Source organism: Bos indicus, chromosome 9, assembly GCF_029378745.1.
Source record: "Bos indicus isolate NIAB-ARS_2022 breed Sahiwal x Tharparkar chromosome 9, NIAB-ARS_B.indTharparkar_mat_pri_1.0, whole genome shotgun sequence".
Lineage (NCBI taxonomy): Eukaryota > Metazoa > Chordata > Mammalia > Artiodactyla > Bovidae > Bos > Bos indicus.
In genome coordinates, this window is record NC_091768.1 from 41,130,139 (window position 1) to 41,155,521 (window position 25,383).

At 38.6% G+C, this 25,383-nt stretch overlaps 1 protein-coding gene across 6 annotated transcripts in view; it reads right to left on the reverse strand.

Annotated features, from left to right (window-relative positions):
• Positions 1-25,383, reverse strand: part of LOC109563840 (uncharacterized) — a 205,093-nt gene that overhangs the window by 89,590 nt on the left and 90,120 nt on the right. For all 6 annotated transcript variants that reach the window (XR_011568321.1, XM_070795502.1, XM_070795501.1 and 3 more), the window contains 5 exons: positions 23,751-23,979; positions 11,452-11,654; positions 8,586-8,741; positions 6,245-6,338; positions 5,442-5,576 (listed from right to left, as the gene is read on the reverse strand). Coding sequence is in view for 5 of the 6 variants with exons in the window: in XM_070795502.1 (XP_070651603.1) it covers positions 5,442-5,576; positions 6,245-6,338; positions 8,586-8,741; positions 11,452-11,654; positions 23,751-23,979 (817 nt within the window). In the remaining variant the exon portion in view is untranslated. The remainder of the gene's footprint in view (positions 1-5,441; positions 5,577-6,244; positions 6,339-8,585; positions 8,742-11,451; positions 11,655-23,750; positions 23,980-25,383) is intronic.

Genomic DNA, 25,383 nt, shown 5'->3' on the forward strand with positions numbered 1-25,383 from the left:
CTTTCTTTCTGCCTTGTGAGGACAGTGAGAATGTGGCCATCTGCAAGGAAGAGAACTGTTACTAGAAACTGACATGCTGCCTCCTTGATCTTGGACTTCTAGCCTCCATAACTATGAAAAAATAAATTTCTGTTGTTTAAGCCTCCAGAACTATGAAAAAATAAATTTCTGTTGTTTAAGCCTCCAGAACTATGAAAAAATAAATTTCTGTTGTTTAAGCTACCAGTCAATACTACTTTGGTATGGCTTCCCTAGCAGACAAATGCAGAAGCTGTAAATATTCTCTGCTTCTACATTTCTATCATTCTCTTACTTTTCTACTCTGGTAGTCTGGCTTTCACTCCAACCCCATTAGAATAGCTCTCTCAGAGTCAGCAATGAACTTCTGAGAATGTAAAATAGCCTAATTTCAATTCCTGCTCTTCTTGTTCTTCCCTCTACATTTAATTTAACTTCTTCCTCCTCCTCCTAAAATATAATAGCTTTATTTAGGTATAATTGACATTCAGTAAACAACACACAAAGTATACAGTAATTAAAGTATAAAGTAAATTAGATAAGTTTGGACTTATCTAATAAGTATACAACTGTGAAACCATTGCTGCAATAAAACTAAAGCCCATAGCCATCCCTCCTACCCAGCCCGCTTCCTCAAGCAATCACTGCTCTGCTTTCTCCAACTATAGATTAGAACGCATTTCCTAGAATTTTATATAAATGGAATCATGCAGTTATATATACTTTTTTTGGTTTGGCTTCATCTATATTGTTGTCTATGTCAACAACTTATTTCTTTGTATTGCCGAGCAATATTCCACTGTAAAATATACCACAATTTATTTATCTATTCACCTGGTGGTGGACATTTGGATTTTTGCCAGCTCTTAGCTGTTTTAAATAAAGCTGCTATAAACATTTACGTATGTCTTTGGACGGACATGTGCTTTCATTTCTCTTAAGTAAATACCTAGGAGTGAAATGGCTGAATCATATGGTAAGTATATGTTTAACTTTCTAAGAAACTGCCAAGCTGTTTTGCAAGGTAACCATTTTGCATTCCTATCAGCAGTGTATGAGTTTCCGATCCTCCATGTCATGCCAAGACTCAGAATAGTTTAAATTTTAGCCATTCTAGTGGGTGTGCAGGGGTTGCTCACTGGAGTTTTAATTGCATTTCTCTAATAATTAATGTTGTTGAACATTATTTATGTGTTTATCTGTCACCTGCTCATCTTCCTTGGTGACTCATTTCTTCTTGAAACACTCTACACCTTTGGCCTGGACACAGTAAAAATTTTATTACTGTATCAATTTTATTACTGTATCAATTTTATTACTGTATCAATTGTATTACAATTTCATTTTATTACACAGTAACAATTTTATTCTCTTTCTGTTTCTTTCCTTCCTTCCTCCCTCCTTTCCCTTCCTTTCCCTTGTTCCCTCTCAATGTCTCCATCATTTATTCTTCCTTACTATATCATTAGACTTCATCCTGTCCCACATCTGTAGAAGAGTATATAAATACACACACATATATATATAAAACTCACATGTATTACTATATATATTCATGTATTCACATACATATATATAACCCTAGTCCTCTCTACCCCTCCTTGTGCTATGTCGTTTCAGGCTATTACTCTAAATGCCTTCCCACCCCTGTTGTATCTTCCTATTTGGTGACTTTCACCATTTACTTCCTGGAGGAATCTCAGGAAGTGACATAAAAGCCTCTCAACCTGGAAAACCCCACTTATATCTGTTTTACATATTGGTATTCTTCTTAAGATTAATTGAAGAAAAGATTCCATATGTCAACTATGCATGAAAACCACAGGTGGGGCCAAGCTGGGCATCCATTTTTTCCTAGTACTCATTTGTCTTTTCATAGTATGCTTGAGCATCAGAAGGTCTTCTCTCTACTCAAAATGATCACATAGTCATCTCTGCCAGTCAAAACACTCATCCTTCAAGTTTTTCCAAATGTCCCCACTCTGTGCTGCCCTTTCTGGTTCCCCAGATGTGAGCTCTCTTTTTTTAAAAGTCCTCCTATAGCTTGTTGAACCTCTATTATTCCTTGTATTTAAACCACTTATGAGCCTGTCCCCATTTTATACACCAGATATAATTTCTCTAGTATTCTTGCCTGGAGAATTCCATGGACAGAGAAGCCTGGCAGGCTACAGTCCATGGGATCACAAAGAGCTGGACACGACTAAGTGACAAACACTTTCATTTTCACTTCATGAATCAGACCTCAGTATTATCTGATGAGCCTAACTTAAAGTATGTACTGAATTAAGACTTGAGGGGTTGAATTTTTAAAAATCAATATAACTTACTCTATCCCTATTTTCTACTTCAGTATTTGATTTCTATGGGAATTAGTATTTGGCAGTAGAAGTGAAGATTGAATATTCTTGCCATACTTATGAATGTATACTCTTTTATTAATGTAAAGAGTGAAAATAGAGAAATGTGCTAAGGGGTAAAATGTGGTAAGCTGTATAGGATTCATATATCAAGAATATAGATGCTGGGAAAGACTGAGGGCAGGAGGAGAAGCAGGAGAGAAGATGAAATGGTTGGATGGCATCACCGACTCTACAGACATGAGTTTGAGCAAACTCTGGGAGATAGTGAAGGTCAGGGAAGCCTCGAGTGCTGCAGTCCATGGGGTCACAAAGAGTCAGATATGACTCAGCGACTGAACAACAACAATATAGAATTCATAAGGCTTAGAGAATGTTTAAGACCATCTGGAAAGTTGACTTCCTAAAGTTATATTTAATTTTGCACCTAAATTATATTCACAAGTATATACACATAAGAGTGAACTATATAAAGTTGTTTTTGGAAATGGGGGGAAATCTCTGTGAATTAATTCAGAGTGATTTCTAGGATATACTGTTAAGTGGAAAAAAATGCCTTAGAGTATTATATACAGATAAAATCGAAAACCCCTTCATGATAAAATCATCAAAAAGCTATGAATAAAAGTGAATGTCCTCAACTTGGTAAAAAAAAATTATCTAAGAAAAACTCATAGCTAACATCATATGTAATGGTTAAAGATTGAAAGCTTTCCTCCTAAGATAAGGAATAAGACAATAATATCCATTCTCACTGTTTCTATTCAACCTTGTACTACAGTGTCTAGCTAGGGCAATTGGACAAGAAAAGGTAACAAAAGGCATCCAGAATGAAAAGAGAATGTTAAATTTATCTCTATTTGCAGAAGACATAATCTTTTACATAGAAGATCCTAAGGAATTTACAAGCTTAGCAAGATTGCAAAATAAAAGATCAATTGTATTTCTATAAATTAATAATGAACACTGAAAATGAAACTAACAATTCCATTTACAATAATTTACAAATAATAAAATGTTTTGGAATTAATTTAACAAGAGAAGTATAGAACCTGTACACTGAAAACTATAAAATATTGTTGAAAGAAATTAAAGAGGACATAAATGAAAAGACTTCCCATGTTCATGGATCAGAAGATTTAATATTGTTAAGATGGTAATAGTATTCAAACTGATTTACAGGTTCAATGCAATCCCTGTCAAAGTCCCAAATGGCTTTATTTTTTCAGAAATTGACAAGCTGATCCTAATATTCATGTGAAAATGCAAAGGACCAATAGCTAAAGCAATCTTGAAAAAGAACAAAGTTGGAAGACTTGTACTTAATTTCAAAACTTATCACAACTCTACAGTGATCAAAACACAGTGGTACTGGCATGAAAACAAACGTATAGACCAGTGGGATAGAATCAAGAGTCCAGAAATACACCCTTACATTTATGGTCTATTGATTTCTGTTAAGGGTGCCAGGACAATTCAATGGGGAAAGATGAGTCCTTTCAACAAATGGTACTGGGACAGCTGGATTACTACACTCAAAAGAATGAACTTGGATGCCCTATCTCATACTACATATAAAAATTAACTATAAATGAATCATAGACCTGAAAGTAAGAGCTATAACTACAAAACTTTTAGAAGAAAACATAGGAGTAAATTTTTGTGACTTTGGATTAAACAATGGCTTCTTAAATATTAATATAACACCAAAAGAACAAGTTAAAAAAGAAAACTAGGTAAATTAGACACATCAAAATGAAAAACTTCTGTTTCAAAGAACATCATCAAGAAAGTAAGAAGATGATCTTCATAATAAAAGAATCTACTTGCCAATCATATACTTGATAAGGAACCTGTATTCAGAATATGCAAATAACTCTTACAACTCAGTAACAAAAAAATCCAACTTTATAAAAGGGCAAAGGATTTGAGTAGACATTTCTTTAATATATATATATATATAAATAGTCAATAAGCACATGGAAATATGCTCAATGTCACGTCATAAGTAATTAGAAAAATACAAATCAAAGTCACAATGAGAAATCATTTTACCCTATTAGGATGGCTAAAATTAAAAAGACAATAATAAGTGTTAGGAAACTCAAAACATGCATATGTCCTTCGAAAAACTTATACTTAAATGTTCATGGCAGTGTTATTTATAATAATCAAAAAGTAAAAACAACCCAAGGTCTGTCAATTGATAAATGGATAAATAAAATGTGGTATATACATATACTAGAATACTATTCATCAGTAAAAAATAAAACAAAAAGAAAATGAAGTACTGGTACATGCTACGACATGGATGAAACTTGAAAACATTGTGCCTAAGTGAAAAAATTCTGACCTAAAAGGCCATATGTTGTACGATTCAATTTATATGAAATGTCTAGAATAGGGAAGTCTACAGAGACAGAAAGTGGATTACTCGTTGCTAGGAGATGAGGAAAGTGGGGGATGCGGATTAGGATTTCTTTTTGAGAATGAGGAAATATTCTGGAATTAGATGGTGGTGATGATGGTATGATCCTGCGAATTATATGTTAAATGGGTGAATTTTATGTAATGTGAATTGTATCTCAATAACAACTAAAAAGTTCAAGAGAATATATTTTGTGTTACCTATTGTGACAAAAAGAAGGGCAAATGTATGCTTACTTTTGCAATAAGAAATACAGGAATGATAAAACAGAAAACAATGGAATCATTTATCTACAAAGGGTAGGAGTGGAGGAACAGGCTATTTTCTGCTGGTTGATTCTAGCTAGTCAATATTACAGCATTACACACAACGGAAAAATTAAAATTATTAGCAAAGCTCTGTAAATTAAGAGACCCAGTAAGAATCTGATCATGTGTTACTATGTATTAGGAAAGGAGAAAGGGAGGGGAAGAGGGAAGGAAAGAAAATAAAAAGATAGGGGGAAATGGTCAAAAAGGGAGAAAGGGAAGGAGGGAGATGGAAGGATGGGAAGAAAGAAAGTAGGGAGGAGTGTCAAAGTGAGGGAGGGGAAGGGGAATGGAGGGAGAGTGCCTCAGGCTTCTCTTACGGCTGACCTTGATAGGGGGACAGCTCCCACGGGGTGTGTGATAGAAGGATGCCTGCTGGACAGCCACCATTAAAGCATTCTTCTGAGTAGCCTGGCATGCTAGGGTCACTTGCATATTTTCCACTCCTGAATGGCACAAGAGCTAAAGGAAGAAAATGTGAAAGTAATTAGCAATTTCTCTCTTACAGAAAGAGATTAAGTTGAGGGTGGGGATCACCACTCACTCAACACGTAAATACATGGATCAAACTGTTGGATTTGCTGAGACCCTTGCTCCTCAGCGACAGGCCTAAAGCTGGTTTCTCCCTAAGCAGTATTTCATCCTGTGAGGGCAGGCTCTAGGCCGAATTGCTCTGTATCTGGACACCATCAGGTTTCCCCAGTTGTCAGATACAGGATACATAGGCTCTGATGAACTAGCAAACATACGCTCAAAGGCAGGCTCTTGTAAAACTGCCAACATTAGATTAATGTTTAAAACATACACACACAAATACAAACCTGCACACACACACACAGAAGCAAAGAAGTCCATCTGAGTGGCAGGGAAAAATAACACCAGGTTTGAAAATATCTCTGGACTGCTGGGGAAGTCCCAACATGGGTTTCTTTTTAATACCAAGCAGAGGTTATCTCAAGAGGTATTATATGTCAGACAAGGAAAGCCATCATCATTATTTATGAAGGTGAAATCTTTTCTTGTATACGGGGTCAAACTAATGTGAATTAAACATTATACTTTTTAAGGAATACAAAAACAAGTTGCTTAATTTTACTTTCGTTTCCTTTTTAGAAAAAAAAATAATTTACCTTAAGAATGGCTTCCTTTGTATAAAAACTAAATTTGCCAATTTGGTTATCATCCACTTCGGAGATAGCTAAGACAAGAGTAGCAGGAGAATATCTGCAAGAAGAAACATGATGTTGTTTTGATGTGCCGTACAGTTAGCCAGGAGATGCCTGTTCTGAAGGGACAGAGTGACATGATCGGCTCTGAAATACCAGTAGTAACAGCAAGGACAGATTTTACACAAGACTTAGTATTTCCATCCAAAAGCTGAAGGGCTCCAGGGTCTTTTCAGTCCTTACTGGCCTCAATCTTCTTGCAGTTTGGTTGTGGTAACCATCTGAGATAGACTTTCTGAAATTCTTTTCTCATGGTCACTATTCCTTTGCTCTCTTCCATATTTCCTCTTACCTTCTTGACCTCATTTGCACAGGCCCCTCACTGACTTGGCCCCATTTATTCACTTCCTCACTCTCTCCCATGGCTCCAACAATCAACTAAATGGTCTTTGCAGCCATGTTTCTGCCTTGGGACATGGTCCTTCATTCATAACTCTAAGACTTTGTCAAGTAATTGAATATCTAGGAATCTTGGTTCCTTCATCTGTAAATGGAAATATCACCTATCTTAACGGAGATAATATGCATGAATGTGCTTCTCAAAATGTAAGTCACTATGCTCATGGTTGGATGGCATCACCGACTCAATGGACATGAGTTTAAACAAACTCTGAGAAACAGTGAAGGACAGGGAAGCCTGGCGTGCTGCAGTCCATGAGGTCACAAAAAGTTGGATCTGATTTAGCGACTGAACAACAATAATGCTGACTGAACAACAACAATAATGCTCGTGTTTGGTATATGTTGTTGTAATGGCACTCCAAAGTGATAACTTGAAGGAATTAACATACATAAAACAAATGCAAATTCAAGATACAAGTTCCTTGGATGTAAAAACCTTCCCCTGGTAATTCAGAAAGTGCTTCAGATCTTGAAGGATCTCTGGGTCATCAGTGGGAGGACCAATCACCACTTGGCCAGGCCACAGAACATTCAGACAGTTTGTGTTGATTGGTTGATTCTGGCTGAACAAAAATATGGCCTATTTTCACAGCAGTGTAAAATAACAGCTCTGGCAGGAGGCCCTTGATGATCCAGAGAACAGCTTGGCTCCAGGTTGGAGACCTAGCCTCGTTTGAGGCCCAATCACACTTTCTGCCTTCAGCTTCTGTGAGATATCTTTGTATCTTTACAATAAATCACCTTTTTGGTTTAGGTTATATGACAGGATACAGCATGGGGGATTTTGCTTTCAGGGAACAAGTGGCAATGGCTGGAGACATTTTTGATCATCACAAATGAGGGAAAGCATACTGCTGACATCTGGTAGGTAGAGATTGGAGATGTTATTAAACTACCTCTGATGTAAAGAACAGCCCTCTCAAAGAGAGTTTTCCAACCTCAGATTTCAAATTTCTGAGGTTGAGAAATTCACTCTGTGGTCCTAACCCCTTCATTCCAGCCTATGCTCTCTCCTTTAGCATACTGCTATACTCTGAGCAGTAATACACAATAGCAAAGCAAAGGTGACCTTCCCTCCTTTAGAGTCAGCTCTGCCTTCCTTTTGGGGGGACTCATATCAGGAATCTCCAGGACAGAGCTAAGACCCTCAGGGGAAGACAGACAAGGAAAGAAGAGGGAGATGAGTTTATCCCTGGTAGGCATCAAAGGCTGACTTTGTATGGGGGGGAGGGAAGATTCCCTTCCCCCACTGAGTAGATTCTGGTCTGTTACTAGTAAGAGTGTTTTCTTTGGGGCAATGGGCTAAACCTATGGGGCATGAAAAAGAGGTTTCACTGGTTTGAGTTGGCTTCTTATACTGGCAAACAAAAGAGCCTGACAGAAATATTGCCATACATATTAGATACACATTGCATTAGAGTTTTGAGCAAGCAGTTGCTAAAAACCTTGACTGACTCTTTCCTGGTCCCAGGGAAAGTAAGAGCAGAGATCTGGGCAGGGATCCATGATTCTTGCTCCATCAGACCAACCCTCACACTCCATTCTATCTGGAAGCAACATGGTTGCCCTGGGCAGTTGCTGAGCCTAAGATTCCATCCATTTGAGCTCTCTAATCTGATTCTTCAATTTTTCAGTTATTCAATGTTTTTAACCCAATTATCCCCCTTGATTGAGATCTTATTTTTTCCCATCCTATTAAAAGGAAAAGAAAATATTGACATCATGGCAGATAGATTATAAGGGAGAGATTAGAATGCAATTGCATTTGTGGTGCTGATAGAAACTATTTTTCACTGCCATTCTACTGTTTCATTATTTTTACTTTGACTCTCTCAAGGCTCACCTGTCTACGCAGTCACTGTCCTCCAGCAGAGAGGTTATAAAGACAGGAGGTGGATGGACCACCTTGTCCTTGTGTGATGCAGATTCAAAGTGAACAGGCCTCAGATACAAATGGAACTCTTCAAAACCCATCTCACACGCCAAATCCTTATAGAGACTAAAAGTGGAAAAAAAAAAAAAAAAAAAAGCCAAGAACATTTGCTGTTAATTTCCCTAAAAGGAAAGTAAGTGGTAGGAAAACCAAGCCATCTGAATAAGCACAAAAGCAAAAGTCAAAACAAAAGTAGCCAAGTCCGGTGTGAAATGAATGAGTCACAAGGTTTTGAGTCTGCCCTCAGCTATGATGGTTAAAGATAGTAGTTAAGGTAGGAGGAGATATGCTTGGGCACTTCCCCAACTCTCATTTCCTGCAAGCTGGCTTCTGTCTTCCGAGCGCTCCTGAGGTCACCAGTATTGCTCTCAGTAGAAAGTTGACCATTTTTTCTCAGAGATCCTCGGGGCTGGCCTGTCTGCTCCTTGAACCATTTTTTTCTCCTGAATCCAGGATCTCCATGCTTCTGCCTCATAACCACTCTGTCTTCACTGGCTTCTCCTTTTTTTTCTTTTTCTTTTGAAGCAGCCTTCCCCCATCACCCAATGGCAACCCACTCCAGTATTCTTGCCTGGAGAATCCCATGGACAGAGGAGCCTGGAGGGCTATAGTCCATGGGGTCGCAAAGAGTCGGACATGACTGAGCGACTTCACTTTCTTTCCCCCACCACCCATGCCATGCCATTGGCCTTTTTGGAGACTCTTCAGGACCCTGTGCAGGTCACCCAGATTTCTTGGGAGGGGACCCCCACCAGCTGCTCCCTCAGGCTGTTGATGACACAGTTGCTCATTGCTATGATGGGCCTCAAAGAGCTGCACCCATCCCATGCCAGGGCCCTGGCTGGGGCGGAGAGTGGGGGGCAAGCACCACTGCCCACATCCCCACATCCCGCCACTGCTGCTGCCACTGCTTTCTGGCTTCTCCTCTTTATTTTCAAATTCCTGGTGTTTCCTGGAGTTCCAAACCCAGTCCTCTCCTCACCTTCTGCATGTCCTCCTTGGGAAGTCTGTCATTCAACTCTGGGCCATTACCATCTCCCTTTTGTGTAAGAACCTGTGACCCCATCTCTGTCCTCCTTCAACTCTGAGCTCTACTCCCCCATGACTTGCAGCCAGGCTCCATTCAGATGTCGCTGTGGCATTTCAGCCTTCTGTGTTTAGAATTCCTTCCTTTCTTCTCTTATCCCCATTTTAACACATTTCTTCATCTTGAGAAGTTGGTACATTAAGGCTGAGTTCAAATGACACCTACATTAGTTTGCTAGGCTGCTGTGAAACAGTACCAAGAACTGGGGGTGGTGGTGCTTAAATAACAGAAATCTGTCTCAGTTCTGGCGGACAGAAGTCCAAGATCAAAGTGTTGCAGGGCTGGTTCCTTCTGAGGGTTCTGAATGAAGGATATTTTCTAGGTTCTCTCCTCATCTTACAGATGAACATCACATCCTTATGGCTTCACATAGTTTTCCTTCTGGATACATCTGTGTCCAAACCAGCTCTTCTTAGAAGGACACCAGATATATTACATAGGAGCCCACTCTAATAACTTCATTTTCTCTGTAAAGACTATCTCCAAATAAGGTCACATTCTGAGGTACTAGGGCTTAGGGCTTGAACATTTGAATTGTGGAGGTACACAATCATCCCTAGGCCTTCTTCTGTAGAGCTTTCTCTGATTCACTTAGAAAGAATGAAATACTCCACTTCCTGTGCTCCCATAGTATTTTGTTCATATGACTAGAATATCATATTAAACTTTATTAGGGGTAACTTTTAGACTGTGAACTCCCTGAGAACAAGGATCAGAAATTATGAGGAGATAGTATCATAGTGGTTAATATTATCTTGGCCCATAGTTTGATTTCTGCTTCTACTACTTTCTGGTTATGTGATCTTAGGAAAATTACTTTTCTGAGCCTCTACTTTCTTGGTTGTAAAATGTTTGCAAGCTATTATATCATAATATCATATCATAAGGACATCATTAATCTATTATACATAAGAATATTCTGAGAATTAAATGAACTAATACATGGAAAGTTCCCAGTACAGACCCTGGACACAGTAGGCCCTAGATCATGGTTTATGGTGGATAACTGGACTCTCTGTGTCTTCAGGGACTCTCATGGGGCAGAACACGAAACTCATATATGTTTGCAACAAATCCTCAAGTTCCATATTTCTCCCGTTTAGGGAAATGTTCATTTAAATGTCTTACCATCCTCTCATGCGCAAAGCAAAAACAGAACTCACCAAGTATTCTCTCCCCCTGCCTGTTGAACATTTCATACTTCCACCAGACCTGGATGCTATCACTGACTCATTCTTTCCTTTCTGAAGGCCCTCCACTGGTTCTTCTCTGCTATTCAACTTAATTATATTTGAGCACTCAGTATCATTAGGTGCTTGATGAGGGTCAGTCTTCATACCCAATAGGATACTATGGAAAACAACACGGACAGAGCTTTTACATTTAGGGAGCTTACATTAGCAGGAAAACTAATAAACCAACATTAGGCACCTAATTAAAAGGCAATGGCTGAATGGAGAAAAAGCCCAGGTGCTTAGAGGAGAACCAAGACTAGCTGAGTAGTGAGAGAGGCCTGTGGGAGACCTGAAAAGAGAAACAGGGAGGGAGGGAAGGTGGAAGGGAGGTCATCATTTCAGTCATTTAGAAAGCTCACTCTGGCTACTCTGGGAGCACAGATGCGGCAAGGCTTGTGGTATGAAGACCCAGAGTCTATTACCCTCCATGTGGATCGTGAGTCCCCCTACTGACCGTGCCAAGTGTATAGTCTCCAGACTCATCTCTATCAGCCTATGCCGGAGGGTCAAGAGTTCCAAAAGTTTGGAAAACATTTCCAGGAGCAGCATTTGGGAATCTTGGCCTTGGTTCTGTCCTTGGTCTGCTGCAGATTTGAGCGCAAGCAGGCCTGTCTCCCCCACAAGAAAGGGATCACCCATCACTTTAGCTGAAAATAGCTGAAAGAAAACAGAATACTTTTAAAAATACAAAATAAAGGAAAAAATTTGAACATATTAAGAAAAATATGTCAGAAGCACAGACTCTGGATCCAGAGTTCCTAGGCTTGAGTTCTAGCTCTGGCACTTAGAAGCTGTGAGATTTAGGGCCATTCACTCAAATTAACTGTATCTCAGTTTCATCATCTGTAAAGTGGCAGTAAGGATAATAACAGCACCTCAGTTCAGTTCAGTCGCTCAGTTATGTCCGACTCTGCGACCCCATGAATCGCAGCACGCCAGGCCTCCCTGTCCATCACCAACTCCCAGAGTTTACTCAAACTCATGTCCATCGAGTCAGTGATGCCATCCAGCCATCTCATCCTCTGTCATCCCCTTATCTTCCTGCCCCCAATCCCTCCCAGCATCAGGGTCTTTTCCAATGAGTCAACTCTTCGTATGAAGTGGCCAAATATTGGAGTTTCAGCTTTAGCACCAGTCCTTCCAATGCACACCCAGGACTGATCTCTTTTAGGATGGACTGGCTGGATATCCTTGCAGTCCAAGGGACTCTCAAGAGTCTTCTCCAACACCACAGTTCAAAGGCATCAATTCTTCAGCACTCAGCTTTCTTCACAGTCCAACTCTCACATCCATACATGACTACTGGAAAAATCGCCTTAACAGGAACTAATAAATCATAACTGTATCATAGGGTTGTTGAGAGGGTTGAGTTAAATATATGCAAAAGTGCTTTTTTTTAATAATAGCATTTGCATTATCATTATTATAAATGTTTTAAGCCAAACTAAAGAGAGAAATGACAAAGATGACCTAAATAGAAGTCTCTGATATATTGCAAGTATTTTGGTGACCAGTGATAATAATGATAATTTCTTATAAACTCTAATTGAAGTTTAAAATTTTTCAAGTATTTTCATGTATATTAACTCATTTTTATTTTTACAAGATCCCCATGATTCAGGAATCACAGATACTATTATGTCCATTTTATCAGTTAGGGATCTGAAGCAACACTGAAATTTTCTAAGGTCAGACAACAGTATCAAGAATAAATTTAGTTTTCCTAGTTCCAAGCTGCAGTTCTAGAGTATACCAAGCTGCCTCTTCAGTGCTCCTCTGCTCAAGTCACCCAAGCCTTGGGTGATTTGTGAAGTTACTACATTGTTCTTTAACATCCTCCTGCCTTGGTCACCTCCTCTGCTCTGACATTTTTGCTAGCCTCTAATATACCACTTCCAGCAAGGACCAAGTCTGGGGACCATCTCTAGTCTGTCTTTCCTGGTTTGGCATCCCAAGAGTAGATATACTTATCTACCAAAGGCCTTGCCTATTCAAGGATGCAATTTCTAGACAACTGAAGTCTTCCAAAGTAATAAAGAGATTTATTAATTTCCTGCTTGTCTATTGAGCGCAATACCTGCCCCATTTTCTGTCCCAGTACAAAAGATTAATCTGAATATTTATCATTTCTAAGTCTCAATTTGAACATATTAAAAAAAATAATTTAAACTGTATGGGAAATTCTCTGGTGGTCCAGTGGTTAGGACTCAGTGCTTTCACTACTGAGGGCCTGGGTTCAATCCCTGGCTGGGAAAACTAAGATTCTGAAAGCCATGCAGTGTGACAATCCATCAATCAATAAAAAATAAAACTGTGGGGGAGAAGCTAAGATGACGGAGGAGTAGGACGGCGAGAACACTTTCTCCCCCACAAATTTATCAAAAGAACATTTAAATGCCGAGTAAATTCCACAAAACAACTTCTGAATGTCGGCAGAGGACATCAGGCACCCAGAAAAGCAACCCAAGTCTTCGAAAGGAGGTAGGAAAAAATATAAAAGACAAAAAAAGAGACAAAAGAGGGAGGGATGGAGTTCCGTCCCGGGAAGGGAGTCTTAAAAAGAGAGAAGTTTCCAAACACCAGGAAACCTTCTCACTGCCGAATCTGTGTGGAGCCTTGGAAGCACAGAGGGCAACAAAACAGGGAGGAAAAATAAATAAACAATTAAAACCCGCAGATTACGAGCCCTAGGGTAACTCCCCCAGTGGAGAAGCAGCGCAGACGCCTGCACATGCCATTAGCAAGTGGGGGCTGGGCAGGGAGGCGCGGCATGGGCTGCATCGCTTAGAGTAAGGATCTGGCCTGAATACCCCAAGCGCTATCTGAGTGAAATAATTTGGGCTAGCAAACCAGACTGTGGGATATCTACCACGCGAAAAGCCATCCCTAACCTAAGACGCCGCCAGGCCCGCTCACTGAACAAAGGACTGAACGGAGATAGCCGGCTGCAGACCTTCCCGCTCCGGTGACAGGCAGCCAGAGCCGGAAGGGGGCAATGGCAGCCCCAGAGAGACATTATCTATAAAACTGTAAGCAGGCTTCTTTGCTAACTAAGACTTCTTGGGGGTCTGGATGGTCAACATCCACCTGAGAAGGTGTGCCGGTTGTACACCTAGATAACTGAGCGGCGGGGAGGCGATAAGTTGCAGCAATCGCGCTCGCCAAACACCTCATCATCTGAGCTGCTCGGACCTGGGAAGGGCACAAAATGCAGGCCCAACTGAGTCTGCGCCTCTGAGGACTACCCGAGTGCCTGAACCTGAGCGGCTTGGACCTGGGAGGTGCAAGCAGCCCAGAGCTGGCCACGGATGGTTCCCGGGAGAGCAACCTAGAGACTGAGCAGTGTGGGCAGGGAGGCTACACGCGTAGTGAGTGGGGGCAGACCCAGTGAGGCTGAGGCACTGCGCGCACACGCCAGTGTTATTTGTTTGCAGCGTCCCTCCCTCCCCACAGCGTGACTGAACAAGTGAGCCTAAAAAAAAAAAAAAGTGTCCTCCACCGTCCCTTTTGTGTCAGGGCAGAAACCAGACACTGAAGAGACCAGCAAACAGAAGAAGCTATAACAAAGGGAACCTCCTTGGAAGCTACAGGCAATAGATTAAAACCCTGTGGTTAGTACCGTCTACATAGGAAGGGGCCTATAGATCTTGAGAAATATAAGTCAGACCAAGGAACTAGCCGAAAATGAACTGAACCCACAATACCGACAACAAAACCAGAGAAAGTCCTAGATATATTTTTACTATTTTTACGATCATTCTTTCTTTTTTTTTTTCAATTAAAAAAATTTTTTAAGTCCTCTATTATTCCTTTAATTTTCACTTTTATAACCTATTATTACTTTGCAAAAAAAAAAGACCCTATTTTTTTAAAAGCAAACTTCATATATATATTTTTTATAATTTTTTTGACCTTGTTTTTTTTTTCCTTCTTTTCTTTAACATTGTATTTTTGAAATTCCAAATTCTACTCTAGATTTTTAATTTTAGCTTTTTGATATTTGTTATCAATTTTGTACCTATATATATATTTTTTTAAATAATTTTTGTGACTATTTTTTTCTCTCTTTCTTTCTCTTCTTCTTTTATATAACATTGTATACCTGAAATTCCAAACTCAACTCTAGATTTTTAATTTATGCTTTTTGGTATTTGTTATCAATTTTGTACCTATATTTTCATTATAATTTTTGCGACTTTGTTTTTGTTTGCTTGTTTTTCTCTCTTTCTTTTTCTTCTTCTTTTTTTTTTTTTTTTACATTGTATTTTTGAAATTCCAAACTCTACTCTAGATTTTTAACTTTTGCTTTTTGGTATTTGTAATCAATTTTATACCTATATTTTCTTTATAATTTTTGCGACTTTGTTTTTGTCTGTTTGTTTTTTCTCTCTTTCTTTTCCTTCTTCTTTTCTTTAACGTTGTATTTTTGAAATTCCAAACTCTACTCTAGATTTTTAATTTTTGCTTTTATGTATTTGTTACCAATTTTGTACCTTTAAGAACCCAATCTTCAGTACCCATTTTTCACTAGGGAGTGAGATTACTGGCTTGACTGATCTCTCTCCCTTTGGACTCTCCTTTTTCTCCACCAGGTCGCCTGTGTCTCCTCCCTAACCCCTCTCTACTCTAGCCAACTCTGTGAATTTCCATGTGTTCCAGACAGTGGAGAACACTTAGGGAACTGATTACTGGCTGGATCTGTCTCCCTCCTTTTCATTCCCCCCTTTTATCTTCCTGGCCACCTCTGCCTCCTTCCTCCTTCTTCTATTCTCTGTATAACTCCGTGAACATCTCTGAGCGGTCCAGTTGTGGAGTGCACATAAGGAAGTGATTACTGGCTAGCCCACTCTCTCCTCTATTGATTCCACCTCATCTCATCCGGGTCACCTCTAACTCCATCCTCCCTCTTCTCTTCTCCATATAACGCTGTGAACCTCTCTGGGAGACTCTCACGGCGGAGAAACTTTTCATCTTTAACGTAGATGTTTTATCAATGGTGCTGTATAGAAGGAGAAGTTTTGAAACTACTGTAAAAATAAGACCAATAACTGGAAGCAGGAGGCTGAAGTCTAAACCCTGACTCCAGGGAACTCCTGACTCCAGGGAACATTAATTGACAGGAGCTCATCAAACGCCTCCATACCTACACTGAAACCAAGTACCACACAAGGGCCAACAAGTTCCAGGGCAAGACATACCAAACAAATTCTCCAGCAACAAAGGAACACAACCCTGAGCTCCAAGATACAGGCTGCCCAAAGTCACCCCAAAACCATAGACATCTCATAACTCATTACTGGACACTTCATTGCACTCCAGAGAGAAGAAATACAGCTCCACCCACCAGAACACCGACACAAGCTTCCCTAACCAAGAAACCTTGACAAGCCACCTGTACAAACCCACACACAGTGAGGAAACGCCACAATAAAGAGAACTCCACAAACTGCCAGAATACAGAAAGGACACCCCAAACTCAGCAATTTAAACAAGATGAAGAGACAGAGGAATACCCAGCAGATAAAGGAACAGGATAAATGCCCACCAAATCAAACAAAAGAGGAAGAGATAGGGAATCTACCTGATAAAGAATTCCAACTAATGATAGTGAAATTGATCCAAAATCTTGAAATCAAAATGGAATCACAGATAAATAGCCTGGAGACAAAGATTGAGAAGATGCAAGAAAGGTTTAACAAGGACCTAGAAGAAATAAAAAAAGAGTCAATATATAATGAATAATGCAATAAATGAAATTAAAAACACTCTGGAGGCAACAAATAGTAGAATAACAGAGGCAGAAGATAGGATTAGTGAATTAGAAGATAGAATGGTAGAAATAAATGAATCAGAGAGGAAAAAAGAAAAACGAATTAAAAGAAACGAGGACAATCTCAGAGACCTCCAGGACAATATTAAACGCTACAACATTCGAATCATAGGGGTCCCAGAAGAAGAAGACAAAAAGAAAGACCATGAGAAAATACTTGAGGAGATAATAGTTGAAAACTTCCCTAAAATGGGGAAGGAAATAATCACCCAAGTCCAAGAAACCCAGAGAGTCCCAAACAGGATAAACCCAAGGTGAAACACCCCAAGACATATATTAATCAAATTAACAAAGAACAAATATTAAAAGCAGCAAGGGAAAAACAACAAATAACACACAAGGGGATTCCCATAAGGATAACAGCTGATCTCTCAATAGAAACTCTTCAAGCCAGGAGGGAATGGCAAGACATACTTAAAATGATGAAAGAAAATAACCTACAGCCCAGATTATTGTACCCAGCAAGGATCTCATTCAAATACGAAGGAGAAATCAAAAGCTTTACAGACAAGCAAAAGCTGAGAGAATTCAGCACCACCAAACCAGCTCTCCAACAAATACTAAAGGATATTCTCTAGACAGGAAACACAAAAACGGTGTATAAATTCGAACCCAAAATAATAAAGTAAATGACAACGGGATCATACTTATCAGTAATTACCTTAAACGTAAATGGGTTGAATGCCCCAACCAAAAGACAAAGACTGGCTGAATGGATACAAAAACAAGACCCCTACATATGTTGTCTACAAGAGACCCACCTCAAAACAGGGGACACATACAGACTAAAAGTGAAGGGCTGGAAAAAGATTTTCCATGCAAATAGGGACCAAAAGAAAGCAGGAGTAGCAATACTCATATCAGATAAAATAGACTTTAAAACAAAGGCTGTGAAGAGAGACAAAGACGGTCACTACATAATGATCAAAGGATCAATCCAAGAAGAAGATATAACAATTATAAATATATATGCACCCAACATGGGAGCACCGCAATATGTAAGACAAATGCTAACAAGTATGAAAGGAGAAATTAACAATAACACAATAATAGTGGGAGACTTTAATACCCCACTCACACCCATGGATAGATCAACTAAACAGAAAATTAACAAGGAAACACAAACGTTAAATGATACAATAGACCAGTTAGACCTAATTGATATCTATAGGACATTTCATCCCAAAACAATGAATTTCACCTTTTTCTCAAGCGCACATGGAACCTTCTCCAGGATAGATCACATCCTGGGCCATAAATCTAGCCTTGGTAAATTCAAAAAAATAGAAATCATTCCAAGCATCTTTTCTGACCACAATGCAGTAAGATTAGATCTTAATTACAGAAGAAAAACTATTAAAAATTCCAACATATGGAGGCTGAACAACATGCTGCTGAATAACCAACAAATCACAGAAGAAATCAAAAAAGAAATCAAAATTTGCATAGAAACGAATGAAAATGAAAACACAACAACCCAAAACCTGTGGAACACTGTAAAAGCAGTCCTAGGGGGAAAGTTCATAGCAATACAGGCATACCTCAAGAAACAAGAAAAAAGTCAAATAAATAACCTAACTCTACACCTAAAGTAACTAGAAAAGGAAAAAATGAAGAACCCCAGGGTTAGTAGAAGGAAAGAAATCTTGAAAATTAGGGCAGAAATAAATGCAAAAGAAACAAAAGAGACCATAGCAAAAATCAACAAAGCCAAAAGCTGGTTCTTTGAAAGGATAAATAAAATTGACAAACCATTAGCCAGACTCATCAAGAAACAAAGGGAGAAAAATCAAATCAATAAAATTAGAAATGAAAATGGAGAGATCACAACAGACAACACAGAAATACAAAGGATCATAAGAGACTACTATCAACAGTTATATGCCAATAAAATGGACAACGTGGAAGAAATGGACAAATTCTTAGAAAAGTACAACTTTCCAAAACTCGACCAGGAAGATTAATAGAAAATCTTAACAGACCCATCACAAGCACGGAAATTGAAACTGTAATCAAAAATCTTCCAGCAAACAAAAGCCCAGGTCCAGACGGCTTCACAGCTGAATTCTACCAAAAATTTAGAGAAGAGCTAACACCTATCCTACTCAAACTCTTCCAGAAAATTGCAGAGGAAGGTAAACTTCCAAACTCATTCTATGAGGCCACCATCATCCTAATACCAAAACCTGAAAAAGATCCCACAAAAAAAGAAAACTACAGGCCAATATCACTGATGAACATAGATGCAAAAATCCTTAACAAAATTCTAGCAATCAGAATTCAACAACACATTAAAAAGATCATATACCATGACCAAGTGGGCTTTATTTCAGGGATGCAAGGATTCTTCAATATCTGCAAATCAATCAATGTAATACACCACATTAACAAATTGAAAAATAAAAACCATATGATTATCTCAATAGATGCAGAGAAAGCCTTTGACAAAATTCAACACCCATTTATGATAAAAACTCTCCAGAAAGCAGGAATAGAAGGAACATACCTCAACATAATAAAAGCTATATATGACAAACCCACAGCAAACATTATCCTCAATGGTGAAAAATTGAAAGCATTTCCTCTAAAGTCAGGAACAAGACAAGGGTGCCCACTTTCACCATTACTATTCAACATAGTTTTGGAAGTTTTGGCCACAGCAATCAGAGCAGAAAAAGAAATAAAAGGAATCCAAATTGGAAAAGAAGAAGTAAAACTCTCACTATTTGCAGATGACATGATCCTTTACATAGAAAACCCTAAAGACTCCACCAGAAAATTACTAGAACTAATCAATGATTATAGTAAAGTTGCAGGATATAAAATCAACACACAGAAATCCCTTGCATTCCTATACACTAATAATGAGAAAACTGAAAGAGAAATTAAGGAAACAATTCCATTCACCATTGCAATGGAAAGAATAAAATACTTAGGAATATATCTACCTAAAGAAACTAAAGACCTATATATAGAAAACTATAAAACACTGGTGAAAGAAATCAAAGAGGACACTAATAGATGGAGAAATATACCATGTTCATGGATTGGAAGAATCAATATAGTGAAAATGAGTATACTACCCAAAGCAATTTATAGATTCAATGCAATCCCTATCAAGCTACCAACGGTATTCTTCACAGAGCTAGAACAAATAATTTCACAATTTGTATGGAAATACAAAAAACCTCGAATAGCCAAAGCTATCTTGAGAAAGAAGAATGGAACTGGAGGAATCAACCTACCTGACTTCAGACTCTATTACAAAGCCACAGTTATCAAGACAGTATGGTACTGGCACAAAGACAGAAATATAGATCAATGGAACAAAATAGAAAGCCCAGAGATAAATCCACACACATATGGACACCTTATCTTTGACAAAGGAGGCAAGAATATACAATGGATTAAAGACAATCTCTTTAACAAGTGGTGCTGGGAAAACTGGTCAACCACTTGTAAAAGAATGAAACTAGAACACTTTCTAACACCTTACACAAAAATAAACTCAAAATGGATTAAAGATCTCAATGTAAGACCAGAAACTATAAAACTCCTAGAGGAGAACATAGGCAAAATACTCTCCGACATACATCACAGCAGGATCCTCTATGACCCACCTCCCAGAATATTGGAAATAAAAGCAAAAATAAACAAATGGAACCTAATTAAACTTAAAAGCTTCTGCACAACAAAGGAAACTATTAGCAAGGTGAAAAGACAGCCTTCAGAATGGGAGAAAATAATAGCAAATGAAGCAACTGACAAACAACTAATCTCAAAAATATATAAGCAACTCCTACACCTCAACTCCAGAAAAATAAATGACCCAATCAAAAAATGGGCCAAAGAATTAAATAGACATTTCTCCAAAGAAGACATACAGATGGCTAACAAACACATGAAAAGATGCTCAACATCACTCATTATCAGAGAAATGCAAATCAAAACCACTATGAGGTACCATTTTACGCCAGTCAGAATGGCTGCGATCCAAAAGTCTACAAGCAACAAATGCTGGAGAGGGTGTGGAGAAAAGGGAACCCTCTTACACTGTTGGTAGGAATGCAAACTAGTACAGCCACTATGGAGAACAGTGTGGAGATTCCTTAAAAAACTGGAAATAGAACTGCCATACAACCCAGCAATCCCACTGCTGGGCATACACACTGAGGAAACCAGAAGGGAAAGAGACACATGTACCCCAATGTTCATCACAGCACTGTTTATAATAGCCAGGACATGGAAGCAACCTAGATGTCCATCAGCAGATGAATGGATAAGAAAGCTGTGGTACATATACACAATGGAGTATTACTCAGCCATTAAAAAGAATTCATCTGAATCAGTTCTAATGAGATGGATGAAACTGGAGCCTATTATACAGAGTGAAGTAAGCCAGAAAGAAAACACCAATACAGTATACTAACACATATATATGGAATTTAGAAAGATGGTAACAATAACCCTGTATACGAGATAGCAAAAGAGACACTGATGTATAGAACAGTCTTATGGACTCTGTGGGCGAGGGAGAGGGTGGGATGATTTGGGAGAATGGCATTGAAATACGTATAATATCATATATGGAACGAGTTGCCAGTCCAGGTTCAATGCACGATACTGGATGCTTGGGGCTGGTGCACTGGGACGACCCAGAGGGATGGGATGGGGAGGGAGGAGGGAGGAGGGTTCAGGATGGGGAACGCGGGCATACCTGTGGTGGATTCATTTTGATATTTGGCAAAACTAATACAATATTGTAAAGTTTAAAAATAAAATAAAATTTAAAAAATAAATAAATAAAACTGTGTGGCATCAATGAGAGATTAAGTAGGTAGCCCAGATTATTCACTACAATTTTTAAGAGGACTAAAAATACATTTAAAAAATCTGGTATCAATTGCTGCTGTTTTAGTCATTAAATCGCGTCTGACTCTCTGCAACCCCACGGACTATAGTGCACAAGGCTCCCCTCTCCATGGGATTTCCCAAGCAAGAATACTGAAATGGGTGGCCATTTCCTGCTCAGGGGATCTTCCCGATCCAAGGATCAAACCTGGGTCTCCTGCATTGGCAGGCAGATTCTTTACTATTGAGCCACCAGGGAAACCCTGGTACCATAATACAGTGTGAAAATAATCCTCAATAAATGGTAGTAGGCTACATGGGTAATAATGTGGGGAAAAATTCTGTTATGAGCCATATTTTACACCACATACTCACTCATACACACATACACACACATGCACACACACTCCAGGTGGAATACTAAAAGGAGTTAAATATTTTTGAAATAAAGTAAAAACCTTAAGAAATTAGACGTTAGAATAAAGGAAGACAAATATGAAACATCTGGAGGAAGTTTGGCTTTCTGGATTTAGGATAGAAGAAATCACAAAGGAAACAATAAACAGATTTGACTATATGAAAATAAGTTTCTGTTAAAAATTTTTTTTTTGTTGTTAAAAATTTAAAAGACAAATTGGGGAAAATAGTTGCAGAAAATATTATGGACAAACGATTAAAGTTTTTTTAAGAAGCGCTCGTGTAAGTGGATAGGAATGATATTAGGATTCCAAGAGAACAATAAACTAAGGGGAAGAATAGAAAATTCATAAAAAATACAGCTAGTATCATGACATTTGGAAGAATATTTAATCTCAACAAAAAGCAAGGAAAGAAAATTAACAGTGTAATGCCACCTTTATATATTATATGCATATATTAGCACAGACATTATATGCTTACACCTAACACTGTAGAGTATTGCAGAACTGGTACCCTTAGACACTATTGGTGGTATTACAGTTTGGCATGACTTTTCTGGAAAGTGATCTGCCAACATGTATCCAAAGACTTAAATTTTGTTTCAGTAAATCCAATTCCAAGAATCTATCCAAAGGAATTGATTCAAAATACAGTAAAATCTGTAAGCATAGAGACGTATCTTATGGAATTTTTAATAATAATAAAACATTGGAAATTACTTGAATGCCCATCGATAGGGAAATGGTTGGATAAATTATCACTCACTGCTTAAAGGAATTTTGTGGTCATAAAGGTTAAGTATAAAGACTATTAGCAACATGGAAGAATATATAATATGATGCAACTGAGAAAAATAGGAGATAGTCTATGAAGGATATGATTAGAAAGAACTATGTAAAATACGTATATAAAGAACACTTGAATTCAGAAAAATAATGATTACAAATGCATTTGATGGTTATATTTAGGGTAATTTTCTGTTTTCCTCTTTTGCTAAAACTCTGAATTCTATTTTTTGATCAACTTAAAATTAATTTAAAAGAAAATAAACTTTTGTTTGAACTGGAGAAGATAGGAGGCTGAGATAGACCTGTGGAACAGATATTTTTGGCAGCTGAAGCCTGGACATTTCCTTTATCTTATAGCAAGTACCCACAGAGAGTAAGGTCAAATTAGAAACCCAGGTCTCCTGTATTGCAGGTGGATTCTTTACCAACTGAGCTATCCGGGAAACCCAAGTTAATGGCAGGGCTGAACTTAGTCCTGATCACTGACTCCTCACTCAGTGCTGTCTCTCCTCTACCAGATTTTAGCTCAGGACAAAACAGTACATTTTAGGAAGAGTCTTAGAAAGAAAAAAAAATTAATTAAAAAATATATATTGCTAAACTATAACGATCCAGAAAATACTTTCCCCCTACTTGAGTACATTTCCCTTTAAATGATAACTGTAGCAGCGCCCCGATAAACTGGAAACATTGACCAAAATGAACAAAAAAAGCCATAAAAATGTTGGCAAGCCGTAGGACTATGATCTATCTCTGGCCAAACAGGAGGGGAATAGAGCCAAACAAAAACAAAGCTAAGTAGTAACATCTGGGAGGAAACATTCTCTTTGCCAAGGACCCACCTAACCCCTTCAGAGAACCTACATCTTTCTGGAGCTGTGCACTGTACCAGGACTCGGGCTTGGCTGGGGTGAGCCACACATCCAGGGCCAGCTGTAGCACACGTCTCTCCAGCAGGGTGAGGGCACTGGCTGATGTGGGCCTGCAAGTGTGGCGGGCCTCCCTGAGGAGGTGCTCGAGGGCGCTGGGGATACAGGAAGCCAGGCCCAGGGAAGGGTGGAACTCCAGCAGATAAATGTTTTTCAAAGCCGAGCTTAATGAAAAGAAACAATTAATGACAAATTTTACACGATGAAGAACTTAATCTGTTTCCAGATCTTATATTTTTCAAGACCAATAAAACACTCTTACAATTCAGGGTATTATAAAAAACTGGAAGCTCAACAGGGCCTTAGAGGCTGTCCAGGGAGCCCATCAGGTTACACAACATGCTTTTTGCTTTAATGTGAACTTTTTTTAAAGACATAGTTTACTCTAAAAGCCAGTAAGAATAAGATTCATTGTATGTCACATCGTTATGCTGTACACCTTAAATTTATATATGCATGGGTGCTAAGCTGCTTCAGTTGTGTCCGACTCTTAGCAACTCTATGGACTGTAGCCCACTATGGGATTCTCCAGGCAAGAATAATGGAGTGAGTTGCCATGCTTTCCTCCAGGATCTTCCCGACTCAGGGACCGAACATGTATCTCTTATGTCTCCCGCTTTGGCAAGTAGGTTCTTTACCACGCTTGCCACCTGACAAGCTCAAATTTATACAGTGCTGTATGTCAATTGTATCTCAACAAAATAGAAAAAAAAAAAAAATCTAAAATCGTATATGGAAAACCTGTCAACATTTCATTAGCCAAATATTTGAGAACAAGATGACTTCAAAGTGTCTAAATATTAAATAAATACCTTCCATGATTATTTCTATTTTTCACCTGATTCTTTATCCCTTTTTCTTCCCAAAATGATAATGAAGACGGTTTTTAAGTTCTGTATACAACTACCGGAATTATTCATGTTCGCCATAAAAAATGTTGTATTTTATAAATGAATGAGGGCAGAAACAATAAAACACTTGTCTGTGGGTTATTCCTTTGGAAATAAAGGATATAGTATCAGTCAAGTCAAGGGCCTTTCTGTACCTACATAGAAGTAAAGCTCCAGACCAGCTTGGAGCTTGTCACCAGCTTCTTGGTTCCTCTGTACCCTCAAAGTCTGGAAAGGCATGGTGAGGGTGAATCACACTACATATCAAGGAGGTGACCTTATGTACTCTCTCTGGGTGATGTCAGGAAATTCAATCTACTACTTAAAGGGGTGGGGTGGGGGGGTCACAAGATAAGTCTGCAGAAACCTTTCTGCTGACACTTGCTAGAAAACATCCATGTTTCATATATGTTGACTTGTATGGCACCTCTAATAAATCCTTTGACAGCATTCTAAGAGCAACTGGGTTTTTTAGGACTTCTCATGGGAATGAAGATTGTGCACCCAGGGGCATAAGTGTAAATTCTGGCCTCCTGTTCCTTATTTGCAAAGTGAATCAATATTGAGTTCACAAAGGAATCCCTCTTCTATGCCTTTTATATTTACTTCTCTCATCACCAAATACTCGAGTGGTGCTTTGTAGAACAGTAGTGTACTTAACAGCATACCCTTAAATTA